Source organism: Pleuronectes platessa, chromosome 24 (assembly GCF_947347685.1).
Source record: "Pleuronectes platessa chromosome 24, fPlePla1.1, whole genome shotgun sequence".
Classification (NCBI taxonomy): domain Eukaryota; kingdom Metazoa; phylum Chordata; class Actinopteri; order Pleuronectiformes; family Pleuronectidae; genus Pleuronectes; species Pleuronectes platessa.
The window spans coordinates 5,737,533-5,752,698 of record NC_070649.1 but is presented as its reverse complement, the minus strand read 5'-3'; the positions used below and the strand labels follow the sequence as shown (position 1 = coordinate 5,752,698).

The 15,166-nt window shown below is 44.6% G+C and overlaps 3 protein-coding genes across 3 annotated transcripts; 2 read left to right on the top strand and 1 right to left on the bottom strand.

The window, feature by feature from the left end:
• The first annotated feature begins 245 nt into the window (after positions 1–245).
• On the top strand, positions 246–2,069 carry cryaa (crystallin, alpha A). The gene is made up of 3 exons (XM_053417381.1): positions 246–446; positions 904–1,026; positions 1,860–2,069. Exons 1-3 carry the CDS (start codon positions 246–248, stop codon positions 2,067–2,069), a joined length of 534 nt encoding a protein of 177 aa, XP_053273356.1.
• A 905-nt stretch (positions 2,070–2,974) lies between these two features.
• Positions 2,975–7,155, bottom strand: hsf2bp (heat shock transcription factor 2 binding protein). Its single transcript, XM_053416816.1, has 10 exons — positions 7,100–7,155; positions 6,910–7,006; positions 6,225–6,360; positions 5,684–5,787; positions 5,298–5,447; positions 5,049–5,187; positions 4,624–4,741; positions 3,797–3,900; positions 3,287–3,486; positions 2,975–3,004 (listed from the first exon to the last, which is right to left on the bottom strand). The coding sequence occupies exons 2-10, from the start codon at positions 6,949–6,951 to the stop codon at positions 2,975–2,977; spliced, it is 1,023 nt and encodes a 340-aa protein (XP_053272791.1). The 5' UTR covers positions 6,952–7,006; positions 7,100–7,155.
• Positions 7,156–7,223: 68 nt separating this feature from the next.
• Positions 7,224–15,105, top strand: LOC128431240 (ankyrin repeat domain-containing protein 10). The gene is made up of 6 exons (XM_053417502.1): positions 7,224–7,528; positions 8,435–8,587; positions 9,316–9,407; positions 13,083–13,312; positions 13,584–13,664; positions 13,766–15,105. The coding sequence occupies exons 1-6, from the start codon at positions 7,280–7,282 to the stop codon at positions 14,101–14,103; spliced, it is 1,143 nt and encodes a 380-aa protein (XP_053273477.1). The 5' UTR covers positions 7,224–7,279; the 3' UTR covers positions 14,104–15,105.
• The last annotated feature ends 61 nt before the right edge of the window (positions 15,106–15,166 follow it).

Below are 15,166 nucleotides of genomic sequence, written 5' to 3'. Positions count from 1 at the left end.
CAACATGAGATAATGTCATTCCAGAGGGATCGTGGCTAAAGCCCCTCTTTCGGGCTCTCAGGTATATAAAGAGGAGGCGGCCGTGGAGCAGAGGACACACACTCGACTCGTTGCCTTTTCGTCAACATCCTGCTCGCTCTATCTCTCCTCACCTCCCTTCCCTTCACCTGCTGGACCCCCCGAACCGAGCGAGTACGACAACCCGATCCGAGTCGAGCCAGATCCAACTGTCTCCTGCAGTCACTATGGATATTGCCATCCAGCACCCCTGGTTCAGACGTGCCATGGGCTCGGTCTACCCTGCCCGACTCTTTGACCAGTTTTTCGGAGAGGGCATGTTTGACTACGACATCTTTCCCTACACCACCTCCACCATCAGCCCCTACTACAGACAGACACTGTTCCGCAACTTTTTGGATTCTTCTACCTCCTCCGGCATGTCTGAGGTAACCCACGCTCGTCACGTGACTCTGACTTCATCGAGCTGCATTTAAGTATATAGGAGAAGAGACTCTTCAGTGATGTTTAACAGCAGAGTTCATAATTCAAAGTAGTAGCCGCATTAAATGTCTTTTTAAAGTTGCACTTTGTTCTTTACTAAAGAGAACGATGCATAGTTTGAGAGATTTTAAGATGGATTTTATCACAAGTATCTTTAGTTGTGATAGTTGTAAAATTCTTCAATCGAATGTCCTGACCTTAATGCAGCTAGTACGTTACTTTGTAAGTACATTTGTATCTTTATTCCTTTAACGTTTGAGTTTAAGCACAACTTTTACTGAACTTAGATTAACACACAAAACTACAAAAAGTAGTCAGTAGCCAGGGCAGTTTAGATTCAATAAATATTAAACATGTTTTTTTGAAGTTGACACTGTCGCTGCTTGTGTGTGTGTCCTTCAGGTGAGGTCTGACAGGGATAAGTTCTTAGTCTACCTGGACGTCAAGCACTTCTCTCCTGATGAGCTCAATGTGAAGGTCACTGACGACTACGTGGAGATCCAGGGCAAGCATGGAGAAAGACAGGTAGTGCTACACACTCACACACACATACACACACACAGTATTGACGTTTATCAGTATTGTAGAAAATTGTGATATCTCGCAATATTGAAGAAAGTGAAAGGAAACACCTTTCATTGCCCCCTGAACTGGATCTACACCAAAAGTAGTTTTTGCATAATCCTGCTAACAATAAAAGGAAGGCAGATGGAAACAGGGCAGAGGTAAAGAACAAATTCTCCTGGAAAATAAATTGAACCATGTATAGAAGTAATCTTTTAAGAGCAGACTCAATTGTTGAGATATTTCAGCCCTGTGACAGGTTGTTGACCTGTCTGGGGTGTGACATTCCTTTCAGTCAATCTCGGCTGGGATTGGCTCTAGCCCTCCCTCCCACAGAGGGTGTGTCTCACTTAGATTCATAAATAAATATTATTATTTCAGCTCTTGTTTTAGGCGGGTCCTTTGGTTCTAGCAGAATGATGGGGAATATTGAGGTTAAATGCTTGGGCCCCCTGCTGGCCAGTTGGGGCTGGAGAGGCCTCTTGAATGGGGGGTGGGCGTTCATCTTCTGTTTGTAGTTGCCTGTGGGCACTCGTCAAAGTCCTGAAGGTCGGTGAAATAATGTTTCCTCAGTTCCATCCACATAATACAGTTCTTCTAAATACAAATCTTACAGTTGGACTTTTATTTTGAAGTACAACTGTGACATCTATGGCGTTTCAAAGCAGTGAGTTGGGAGAAGCATTTTCTCACTGTGTGCTCCTGGAATAAAAAAGGTTATTTATATAAAAGAGTGAAGTGTTCCTTTAAACCTCTGATCCCACCCTGCCTGTGTTAATCCTGCTTTCTTTCAGGACGACCACGGTTACATCTCTCGCGAGTTTCACCGCCGCTACCGCCTCCCCTCCAGCGTCGACCAATCGGGGATCTGCTGCTCCCTGACAACTGACGGTCTGCTGACTCTGACCGGGCCAAAGGTCGGCGGGGGGAGTGAATCCGGCCGCATCGAGCGCAACATCCCCGTCACCCGTGATGAAAAGCCCAACGCCGCTCCATCCTCTTAAGAGGCCCTGTGGTTGACCAGCAGTCGGCGACCTGCGTCTGCTCGCAATTCTTCTTCTCTGTTTCCGAGTCCTCCTCGCTTCACTTTCTCCTCTCTAGATTCTGCTTAGCTCCCTCTTGCAGTTTGAGTAGCATTCTAGTTTAACAAACCTCTGCCTGTGAGGGTGGATCAGTGAGGGGCGGCTGGAGTGTTCAAAGGAGAAGAGTCATCCAAGGGACGAGACGTTCACACGACCTGACGCTTCATTCTGCTGATAGTTGTTGATTTGTTTCAGAGTGGTGCCTCTGATGGTGCCGAGTTGAGCTTGGAGGTAAATGTTAATCACCCCCGGCCCCAGGTTTGCCATCAGTGAAGACCTCTGAGCCCTGGCTGCTGCCTTTCTTCTTCTTCTCTCGTCTTGAATATGTTCTGGTACTGTAGTCGAAGGCCTTGTTCAGTGGAGACCTGCTCGTTACTGAGAAGTCCATACTAAAGAAACATATAATAAAGCTGTACAATTAACAAAAGGCAACGCCTGTGTGGATTTGAATTCTTGTTCTAAAGCAATCTACAGCATTATAAAGGTACAATGGGGGGAGGGGTTTGTATAAAATATAAAATAAATAATCAAGTTGAATTAAGTGATCTCATACTTTCAAATAGACAGTGCTCTGAAAGTGTGCAAACATTATCTTTAATAGATCTTGTACAAACATGTATCATCATATTCACAATATTTAAGAGTAACAATAGGATAACAGTGAACAAATCTTGAAGCTGAAGAAGTTTAAAATTTAAGCTTTTAACTCGAACAAAACCAAATTAATCCAAACTATTTCCCTCACTTCTTTGCACATGAAGTGTTTATAACAAACGTGAGAGACTTTCACACAGAACGAGGACTCGAGTGAAGAGGCTGAATCCACATCAGAGGCTGATCTGTTTACATCCCTGACCCTGGAAACACACAAACACCGACTAAGTCAATCTAACTCACCACTTCTTTTGAATCCAGTCTCCAAACCTCAACCTTTATATTTAAATTGTGGAGAGACGTCTTACCACACTGAGACACCTGAACAACATGAAAACTAAGCTGCGTCTTCGCACACTTTGCAGGTGGAAAACTATTTGGGTCAAGAACCTACTGTCCTGCAGACTTAAACTTGTATCTGGACACTGATCCCAAACCAGCCTTTGCAGGAGCAGATGGTTCAACATTCGATGTGTGTGTGGTACCTGTTGGAGGGCGTTCAGATCCTCCAGGGTCTGCTGGGCGGCCGCTCTCAGGCTCGGCTTGGCGCTGGACGTGAGGTGGCTGACCCGGGCCTGGAGGTCCGGGTCGAGCAGAGAGGAGCCCAGTAGGAGCAGCGCCTCCTCCTCCAACAGCACCGACTGCAGGAGACGCAGAGAGTGGAGACACACCTCCCAGTCTCCATCTGTCCAACAGAGATCAGAGGTGGTGTGGATGCTGAAATTAAATTTTCTCATTTTGTCAATAAAAAGCCTGAAAAAATAGAACTGCCACCCTGTGGTCGTATGCCTCCACCAACCAGTGCTGCTTCAGTCAACAAATATTATTTTAGGAGCTCACTGCGACCACTGAGATCCAATCATCTTTGAGATGTGATGTTCAAGAGGCCGTAAACTTGATTTGACCTCACAATTCTAATCAAGTCATCCTTGAGTCCAAATAACGGTTTGAGCCAGATGTAATGAGGGGCCTCTCCACATACACGGTGTCCTCACCGTTCAGCAGGCTCCAGATCAGAGTTATGAGTCTTGGGTTCTCACTGATGTACCTCAGCCCGCTCACACTGATACTGACGTTATACAGCGCCATCAGCATCAGCCTGCAAGACACAAGCACAGTCAGTTAAACAAAACAACACTGACACCTGCTGGCCACATCTAGATACTGACCAGACTGACTGAACCGCAAAGTCATTTGAGTTTATGAGAACTAGTTGCTGGTGGATGTGCTTATATATAATGTGATATGTACGTTTCCTTATTCTGGTTCCTGTTTTCTGTACTTTTGATTAGAACACTGTTGTCACTGCAGCTATGAAGCTTCCATTAAGTCATTCTTTAAACACTCTGGTTATGAGGGGTCTAATTTGAATATTGCTGCCTCTTTATGACCTAAAACAACAAAAGAGACAATCATGGAGATATTTGGCTTTTTCTTTCATCTATTCTCAATGTCTATTCTCAGCTGTTAACGACAGTCTGGCTGGAAAATCCAACGTATAGGCGGAGGGAGAGGACACAGAAGCGGGGGAAGCGGGGCAGGCTAAAGGCGCTTCTGAGCTGGTTCCTCTCCAACTCCAGGTCCGAGATCAGAATGAGAATTATGTCTCGTTGTGTGACTATCATCACAGAGACCTGGATGAACAGCCACACTGAAGTAGCCGGCTGTTCTGTTTACAGAGCGGACCGAACGAGTCACTCTGGGAAGAGCAGAGGAGGGAGGGATGTTCGTTTATCCATGATAAGAGGAGGATTTCTTGTACCTCGTTTATTCTTATTAGAAAAATGTCTATGTGTTTGTACTCTACCACAGCTCCACGTACACTTTGAGTTTGGGGAAGACCCCCGGCTTCATCTGCTCCAGAAGCTTCATCAGAGTGTCCAGGAGGATGTGAACCGAGCTGGACAGGAAGTTCCTCCCACATGGTAAAGCTGCTATGTCTGATTGAACGGGAATAAAGACAAGGATGGTGACGTCTGGCCTGCAGCACCGGGCACATTTTAAAATTGTGTGTCATAACAAAAAGGATGCACCCAAAGAAGATGTACTGGCAAAGACTGGTGGGTTCAGTAATTTCATTTAGCAACAAGGGACAAAGATAAAATAATAGTTTAGGCAGCCAAGTGTTAAAAATCGGGGAGAGTGGGAACCAGCGGGAAGTCACAAAAGAAACACGGTGAGAAATATCAAGACAAATAAAGCTGGAAAGTGGAAACACAAGGGAAAACACACAAAGACCACACTCACTAGTGATGGTTCCGGCCAGCGCCAACACAAACTGGTGCTCCTGGGAGTTGTGGTCCTCGGTTTTCACCTCCGCATCCAACGACCCGACGAAGCTCTCCAGAGTCTGAGCAGCGACCGCCAGAAAGGACTTTAGCTTCCCCTGCACCATCAGCACACACACACACACACAACAACACAGCTCCACTAATCAGTTGCCCGATATTAAAACACATCACAGTTAAATGCCGTTTACCATCTTTTACCACTCACGTCAGCCAGCCAGTGTGTGATGGTGTCCTCGGAGGCAGAGCAGCTCCACAGCAGACTGCAGGTGGCGGATCCCAGAGCAGAGCAGAAGTCGGCCTGCTGCTGCAGCTCTATGCCACTCTGCCACAGCTGGTCACGCAACAGCAGCTTATCCTGCAAACACACACACACACAAGTGGTGTGTCTCTTTTGTTTTGTGTAGCTGAAACAACCCTTTATAGGTCCAGTGTGTAAGATTCAAGTGAAAAGGATCTATTGGCTACCACAGGCAATGTGCGACTTCACCACTAGATGTTGTTTAATTCCACACACTGATCCTGTGTGGTGTAATCACTGTATAAAGGAATATTCTCACACACACAGTTGTTACACCGCCGGCCCTCTCTCACCTCTCTCTCTTTCTGACACTCGGTCTGCGCTGCGTCCAGTCGCGACTGAAGGTGCAGAAGCTCCTGTCGCAGCTGCTCTTGTTCCTTCACAAGCTGCTCCTTCACTGCATGCACACGCACACACATGCACACACACGTTACACGCTGTCTATGCACATGCAATACACTCAACAAAAGGATCAACCAAAGGAGTCGATTCGGTTAGTTTGGCCGTTAAAGGTGTTTCAACTACACCACCTGCATTTCTACACGCAAATATAACAACATACCAGCCCTAACACGTTTAACTGGGTGAAATATTTTGAAATATCTGTGGATTATTTATGATGTAAACGTATGGAGCATCATTTAGGAATACTCTTAATAAAGCTAGTAAATAAACACAATAAATATCCACTTCTATGACATAAATTAACTAAGTGGTGAGCCGCATCGGTCAAAACTGATGTCTTCAGCTGTCATCACTTCCTGTCTTAGTTATAACTATAGTTATTATGGACCCACGTAAGCTGTGAAAGGTGATGTTTAACTGGAGGCCTACTTGTCTGGGCTGTTTGAGCTTTTTGCAGCTTCTCTACCAGGCCCCGATTCAGGACCCTGGGCAGGAACTCTCTCAGCTGCATGACCTCGGTGGTCAACTTGTCCAAGTCCCGTTTCCTGACTCTGACAAAGTCGTCCTGGAAGAAATCAGGAGAGCATATAAGGCAGACATGAATCTGGTGCTTTTTCAAGTTTTCACCACTGAAGACAGTGTTTAATACTGAGGTCTACGACTTAAAAACTACGTCAAGCTGACACACCGGTTAGAAGACAACCCGCTGTAACCCCTGAACCTCCGCCATTTAAAATATCTAATCCTGAATTGAGGGGAATTAGACTGAACTTGAATTATGACTTGTCGGAACTAAATGGTTGAAATCTGAAAGTGTAAAGAGTGAAATCTGTAATTCAGATGCAGATATTTCTGCAATAGAAGGAATGCTAATCTGCAACTGAATGAATCATATCAGTCAAAAGCTAAGAAAATAAATCTTCAGCTTTGATTCTGCCTCGTCAGAAATACAATTATCTTGAATTACTGATCTGACCCAAACAGCTAGCTATAGCAGAAACACCTGTTGTCTACCTTGACAGCAGTGGGGGGGTACTTTAAATGGCTCAACCACACATGTTATTGATTCTTGCTTGATTCATCATCATCAACATGATCAATACTCGACATTTACCTTTGCTCCATAACTCTGAGCCACAGGTTTCCCGCCTGACATCTTCCTCCTGGTCGCGGTGCTGGTTCCTCCTCTTCTTCCTACTGTCTCCTTGCGCCTATTAGCATCGATGCTACATGAAACATCCAACCTAGCTAAAAATGTGTCAGTGTTTACTTGATCGACTCTATTATTGATTCATCTTACTTACAGCACCAGAGTATCCCTCCGACCTCCAGATGGGGCACGACGGGGGATGTAGTTCCCGACCGGCTCCAGACGCCGCGTTGAGCTCTACTCCAGTCCGGGTTTTGTGCGCGCCCCGCCGGCCACAGCAGCTTATCTCCGCTCCCTTTGTGTTTGAACCCTTTTCACTGTGGTTCACGGTTATATGGAGCCGGGAAACCTGCAGGGAAACGTCTCCGTCCGCCTCCTCCGCAGCTCCCTCATGTCCGCGGGACAGGAACCAGACTTCCCCGGCGATGAGGTGTTCATGGGCCGGTTCCCCGTCCACCGCGCCTGCCGGGATGGAGATGTCGGGGCTCTGGTGTCTCTGTCCGAGCAGCACCGGGCTCACCTCACCGCTGAGGACCCCTGTTACGGGTGGACCCCCGTGCACTGGGCGGCTCACTACGGACAGGTACGGATTAATTAATAAGTTGCAAGAGATGCACCGATCGCCTCCATTTTGGCTCAAACTGTCTGTGATGTGATCGATTTATTGAGACACTCGCTCCCCACAACTTAAATACAGTTAGTTTCACACGAGCAGTTATAGCAGATGTAATAATGGCTTTGTTTGATTCTCGTGTTTAGTGACTGGAGTTTATATTGAATGGAAATAACGCGCAGTTCGTTCATCCTGTCGCATCAGAAACGCGGGGCTTTCCTGTCTGATCGGCTACTGTTATGTCTAATTATCACTGTGTAATAAAGTTTTACTGTACGATAAAAAAGAAAAAAAATTCAATAAGTGGATTGCAGGATTTTCATTGGTTCCGGTGTAGCCAATGGCCGCTCAGGCGCCAAATCACCTGAAGGTAAACAGGAAATATTGAAATATACACACACAAAATATAAACACTTAAAAACCACACGTGCCATGATTCAAGCTTTCAAAATGATGCATTATTAGTATTAATAAACAACTTTATTATTATGTAATACATTTCTGCACAAAGTACTACACATTTGTAAAGAAAATACAGAATGAAGTACATAAATATGAATGGCAATAATAATTAATCTGATAAAATAACAATGATAAACTGTCCCCACAAGTAAATTCAGCGATTTGCCACCTGAAAAAAAATTCTATATAAATATCTTTATAATCTATAGTGTATTAACCACACATTTATTGTAAAAACACACTTTCTTAAATGGAACTCTTTCAAAAAAACAACAAAGTCTTCTTTATCTAAATTTAGACCTTTATCCTTCAGCCTTGCGTTGACTCGAGCCTCCCGGTTGTTCGACGACTCTTTTGTTTTTCTGTGTTTTATTTGCCACTCCTCACCTTATTGCCTCGCCCTCTGTGTTGCAGCTGGAGTGCGTGGTGCGCCTGGTGCAGATGGGCTGTGGCGTGAACGTGGGGAGCAGCCGCTTCGACCAGACGCCGACGCACACCGCGGCGTTCGGAGGGCACCCCCACTGTGTGGTGTGGCTGACCCAGGCCGGAGCGGATGTCAACAGGCAGGTCAGTGGTGGATGTGACCTTTAACCTGTGATTCACACAAAAGCACGTTTGTTTCTTTGGAGCTTTTTGCATCATCGTGTAGGATTATGCTGTAGAAATCAATTATCAACATCAAACTTTACTCCGGTGGGGGAGAACAACACCGATCATGCAACCATCCCCACCCCCCTGTCCCTGGCATGTTCAGTGTTCAGCACCAGAGGAACCTTTTAAGGTGGATTGAACGGATTTATTAGTCCAGTCCAAGGCGACACCACTCACAGTTTTCATCTCATTTCATCCCTCAGAGTGTGTCTCTTGAGATTTGTTTAAAAATAGTCACATTCCTTTTTGTTCCTTTTATCCAAACTGCCCTCGCCTCGCTCCAAACTGACAACAGTGATCTGAGGAACCTCATCAGAGCTGCAGCGACTCAATGTCTGACAGTGACACTTTCTGCAGGTGTTTGGCATCCACGTGACATTTTGTCTAATCTCTATTAAAGCTATCTGAATATGATAAGAAGATAAATTACAAAGCCACCGTTGCATTTTAATGTGTTCCTCCTGTTTTGCTTCCCTCTTGGTCTGTTTACCTACGGGCATCCACAAGCCTGCTCGAGTGTGATTGGTCCACCTAGAAATGGATATCACAAGGCTTCCATACCCAACCCCCCCCCTGCCTTCTTGTTTTTAAAACCCTTGAATAACACCTTTTTATAAATGGACATCTCCACATTGTGTTCCCAGGACTTTGTGGGTGAGGCCCCCATCCACAAGGCGGCTCGGTCAGGTAGCTTGGAGTGTATCCAGGTCCTGCTGATAGCAGGTGCTAAACCGCAGTAAGTACCCCGCAGTCTGAGCCGTGTGCGCAGCGACACAGCAGTTCTGTCACGCTGAGTGTGAACCACAGCAGCAGGTACACTTCTCTTCTCACGGGGGTTTGTTAACAGAAAAAAAATCGAATTGCTGTTTAAAGACACTGGGGGCTTTGCACTGCCGCTGTAGTCAGATGTCAGTATAGCTATAAACTAACAACAGTGATGATAAATACATAAAATATACACACTAATTTGCATTTTTTCATATAGACTGAACTCTAACATCCACTAATTCAATGTGACATAGATAGAGATAATCCTGAATAGGCAACATAAGTTTGACATCTGTGCATTTACACTGTGTTTCCTAACATTATAGAAACGCTGCTGCTGTGGTGTTGATATATATTGCTCATGTAACATCAGCTGGTTTGGAGGAAAACCGGCCACACTGGTTTACTTTCTCTTATCGTCATCTACTTCTTAGTAAGAATTCCTTACAATAGGAATATTGGACTTTGTACCAATAATACTAATAAACGGAAATTTGGAAATATCGCTAATGATTTGAAGCCTGCACCAACCTAAGTGTGTATCGTAAGTTTCTAGGATAACATTGTATTATCTGCAAAAACATACAATCACGTATTACACCTGCTATAAATCCCCATTTGGTGTGTTTAATTTCTTTCTTTTTTTTTTAAATCACTACTTTACTAAATTACTACTTTTTATTTTTCCAACGTGTTTACACCCAGGGCAAGTTGTTGGTAAATCTGCAAAATGTCCATTCATGTCTACGTAATGCAATAAAGGTCAGAATACTCCACATGTCTTAATTAGCCTATTGATTTGTCTGAGTATGACCTTATTCTTTGCTGTTGTGCTGTTGTGACCCACATCTACAACCCCACCAGTCAGAATACACTGCTGATGCTGGGATAGGGTATACATATAGATATTCAGCACACAATGTGACATGGAGTGTAAATGTCCCTTAAGAGACTGACTCATTTCTAGAAAGTTTGTGAGGAACAGAAAGCTGCGGCGAACACAGGGCTCTATCTGACTTCAAAACATTAGTGTTAGATTCAACCCTGCCTCACATGATCGGCTCCCACACACCAGGGGGTCGGGGGTGTATTCCAGATTTCTACTGGCAGCTCTCCTCCAAACCAGCTGATTCGAAAGTGGGATAAGATTTAATACAGTCGTATAATTCACAATGATAGTAATGTTATTTGTGTGTGTTTTTTTATGTTCCTTCCTGTAGAAATGTTCTGATAGTCAAATGTTAAGAGTATATTATTGAGAATGTTGACATGATGCAAAGGCTGAAAAGCTCACGTGTTTCCATTTACATGTGGCACACTGACAAAAAGGCGTTTATATACATTAAAATATAATAAGATAACTAGAATATTTCAATTGATCTCCTCAACTTACATTATATCATAACATCTGGGGAGGGGACAGAGTGAGAACAATTATTTCTAATGATTTTGCTTTAGAAAAGGAAAATTTGAAATCAGAAGACAAGAACACAAGGATTTAAGCGAACAAGCTAAACGTTTTAATCTGGAGTTACTTCATCCTTAATGTTGAGCACACATAATAATAAAGTTAGTCCACAGACGGCTGAGAGTTCCAATCCGGCTGCGGCTGATGATGCTAAGAGTAAAAGTGAAAACTTCAAATAGCTGCCACCAAGCCTCTGTCCTTACATTTTACTTATATGTGGAGAGGCTTTGGATTTGTATTTTATTTCTCTTGAACAGCAGATGGCCCTCGTACTTTGTCATATTTAGTAAATGCTTACTTTTCTTCAGTGCAGTTGGTAGAGGATCAAACTGAGAACGATATCAAACGGTTCCTGGTGGATTTGAACTTGGTGTCAGTAAATACACATCGTGAGCTTTTCAGCCTCGGGGGCTTTCTCAATCAGCCCCAGTGAATAGGTTATGTAGAAACTTGTGCTAAATGTGACTTTTAACCTGACACTGTTTAACTGGAATGTTACATTTTGTTACTTTTGCACCATGTTCTCTATTGTGTAAAGAAAGGATGGACTGTACTGGCCGAGACAAACACCCCTGCACGTTCTGATGTTTTGCAGCTATTGAATTTGAACATGATTGTCTCAAGTAATCCCAGAAAGAGGGAGCAATCCATATAGGCACTGCAGAATCTGGCACACGTGCATCAGCGAGCATCTTTACAGTTGTGGCAATGAGTGTTCACTATCGCTTCCTACAGTTTCTGCAGCTGGCAAACTGGCGAGGTATTTCCTGCAGTGATTGGTTTCCATGCTAAGACAGCACTGATGATGATAGCCATGTCAAGACATGCATGCCATAGCTTACCACTAACTGTTTTCAGACTCTGTGCTAACAAACTGTACTGGGCGTGTCTCAGGAGTCAGCGTAGGAGTCTCAGATGGAGGATTATTGTGACCGTGAAGAATCGCAGCAAGTCAGGAGATCACACATGAAATGAAATGCCTCCTTGAACTGTTTATTGAATCAATGTTATGATTAATTATAATTGTTTAACTGATGGATGTTATTAATACAGGGTTTCTACACAGTCTGGAAAGTGTCATATTATATGTGACAAAATAATCCCACCTCAAAGGTCCACTTGTCTCGACTAATAACTGTATATAAAGATGGATGATGGCTCTTAAAGTCAAAACATCAAGATCATCCCCTGGTGGCTGGTAAGAGTAAGTCATAAACCCCACCTCCTCCATGTTAGTAAACGGGCCATTGGTCAAACGAAAAATGGTCTAGCGTCTTCATCGGGGGGACAACCTCACTAAAAGCCTTCATGCTCAAAAACCTGACGGACACTGAAACTGTGTAGGAACTCTTAAGCTTCTCTCAACACCAGACATGACACATTCTTATACAACACGATGAAGAGGATCAAATAATAACTCATTCATAATGAGTTAGTTTTTTATCTATAGTCTGAGAGTAGAACATGTGGGAGTAACTAGCCTTCATCTTGTAGTTATGTTGCTTTTGCTTTTAGAGGGATGTAAACGTTGCCAGTCAAGTTCTAATTCCACAGATCGAGTTGTGTAGGACAGAAGAAACTGAAAACAGGGCTTTTCACTTTCAGCTATATTTGCCCTGAGCTAATAACCATATTACAAATACTAAACTTTACCACTTTAGATGGGAAAAAAGGCAAATAACAATATATAAGTATTGGCCCTCATTTTAATTGTGTCTGGTTTTGAGGAAGACTAATTAATAACTGAATTTGATTATTCCAGATCCCAGTTAGGAGACATTTCATTTGATGTAAATGACCTAGAGTGAGGATGTTTCATTTACTAGTGTTATTTAAAACTGAAATGTACTTGATTGTCTTAGGCTTGTTTCTTTTGTCATAAACCCTGAGATAGCGTTGATGTTAGACTTTATAGATTTAGCGTTGCAGAGGGAGATCGTCCCGACCGGAACACGTTGAGGAGACGCTGTGTTGTCTCAGCTGTCTCTCGTGGGCACGGCTCTGTTTGATGAGCACAGGGTCCTGACGACCTCTCTCTGCAACACGTACAGCCTGTTATATGCGATGAGAGCCGGTCAGAGACGAGTGCAGGATGCAGTCAGACAGTTTGAGATGAGCTGCTGTGACGTCTCCACAGGAAGTGGTTTTGTTTGACTCTCCCCTCTTCTCGTTTAGTGTAAAAAATGCCAGCGGGCAGACGGCGGCCGACCTGGCCCAAGCTCACGGCTTCCTCGACTGCTTCCGCTTCATCTCCAACGCCCAGAAGCACCTGCTGCAGCTCGGCGGCCTCCACGTGAACGGCGTGCAGAGCGGGAGCGTGCCCTGTGGTGTCGGCCGGCTCAACAGGAAGAGGCTGCCGACCACCGTGGAGCCCGGACACCTGAAGAAGGCCAGGAGAGCGGAGGGTGAGAAATGGGCTGGTTTCCTGTAGGTCTTGTTACAATCGTTCAGTACATTAAATGCAAAATACTGAAAACCACGTCACCTATTATATCTCTTCTCAAACATTAAAGAACACATCACTAGTATTTATTGGTAAATAGCCCTAGCCACATAAATCCCCTGATTCCAGACCGTAGACTGTTTTTAAAGACGAATGAATACAATGTGTATTTTGACTTTTCCTTTTGATCCCTGTCCCGTCCACTAACACGTCCCTGTGTCTGTCCGTTGCAGATGTGTTGGCGCAGATGCACACCAGTGGAGGGGAGGAGGTGGAGAGCATGAACATGGAGTCTGCACAGGGGCTCAGCTCAGGTGGGACTGGAGCTTCTGTGGCTTTATGTGGAGATCACAAATAGAAAAGTAGAGTTGCTGCTTGTGAAGAGATTTACTGTGAGATTTCTTTTCAAAAGCAGACGATGACATCAAAGGCGTCACCAACGGCCATCACCAGGCGCTGCCTCATGCTGCCCAGGATGAGCCCGAGCCCGAGCCGCTCAAAGCATCCCCCCCTCCTCGGCGCTCGCCGGCTGACATGTGCGGCTCCCTGCATCTAACCGGCAGCCCCAGCAGCTGCGTGTCCCAGCGGCCGGCCTGGTGGGGGCTGATGGGAGCCGAGCGCGGGGACTTCCAGCATTACGGACACTACCACGGCTTCGGGGACACCGCGGAGGAGCTGAACGACAGCATCCAGGCTGAGCTCAGATACAAGCAGGCCGTGGCCAGCACCGTCCACCTCTACCACGGATCCTAAACAGAGTCGGCGTCCACAGCCCGGCCCCTGGAGACATCCTCTCCGACATGCTGTCCCCTAACTTTAAAGGATCACTTATATTTTGGAAAGATCCTTTAGCCGCTAAATCTAGAGTCACTACTACAGATAAGTAAGTCATTTTGGATCATCTTTACACAAAGACCACAATTTAGACCTGGTGTAAACATCTGTTCTGAGAGGGATCATGGGTGGACACAGGAGATTGAATCCCAGAAGAGAACACACGCACTTAACGCTGACCACCTACGATCGGATCTCCCATGATGGACTTTAATACAATGTCTGAACGGGGGGGGGGTACCATAAATACTGAATCTTTTTTGAGACAACTTCGATGTTTTGTATGTTCCTTTAGTGACAATTTACCCTACTTAATTTGTATAGCCTTTACTGCTTTCCAGGATTTTTGTAAGAGTTGACCTGGGACTCAGTATCTAAAGTCCTGTCCTCGTCGTGGGGCTGCCAGGTCCGTGAAACAAACAACCAATCAGACAGCTTTGATTTGGAAGGTTTCACACACACAATCTCCTCTTTTATTCCACATTTATAACTTTGATTAATTTTTGTTAGTGTACTGCTACCGCTGGCTGGTTTTTATTATTAAGAGCTATTTAGTTTGATTGTATGGCGTTTTGTGTATGTGTGTGTGTGTGTGTACAGTGGTCGAGGTGTGTGTACATTGAGGCTGTCCTCTCTGAATGTGCCGTCCTTCAGCCGGGAGGAGCCAACGCACAGAAAACTGAAAACCCAGCTCGCCTTGATCAACCAAAGGGAATGTGTTTTGCAGCTTTTAATTTGAAAAATCATTTGTTTGATGTATTTATACTTTAGAGCAGGTGAATGTACTGTCATTTTTTTATAAAGGATACTGTTTGTTGGGACATGTTGGGAAACTGCACTAAGTGCCAAAGGCTGTTTTATACTCGTTCTGGTTTGGCCTCTTTTCCTATTAAAACGTTTTTGCAGTTTGATAAAAAAATATTGACGTGAGTGAGTTTTTGTTCTTTTACAAACGTGTCCATCACAGCCAAGAAAAATACTT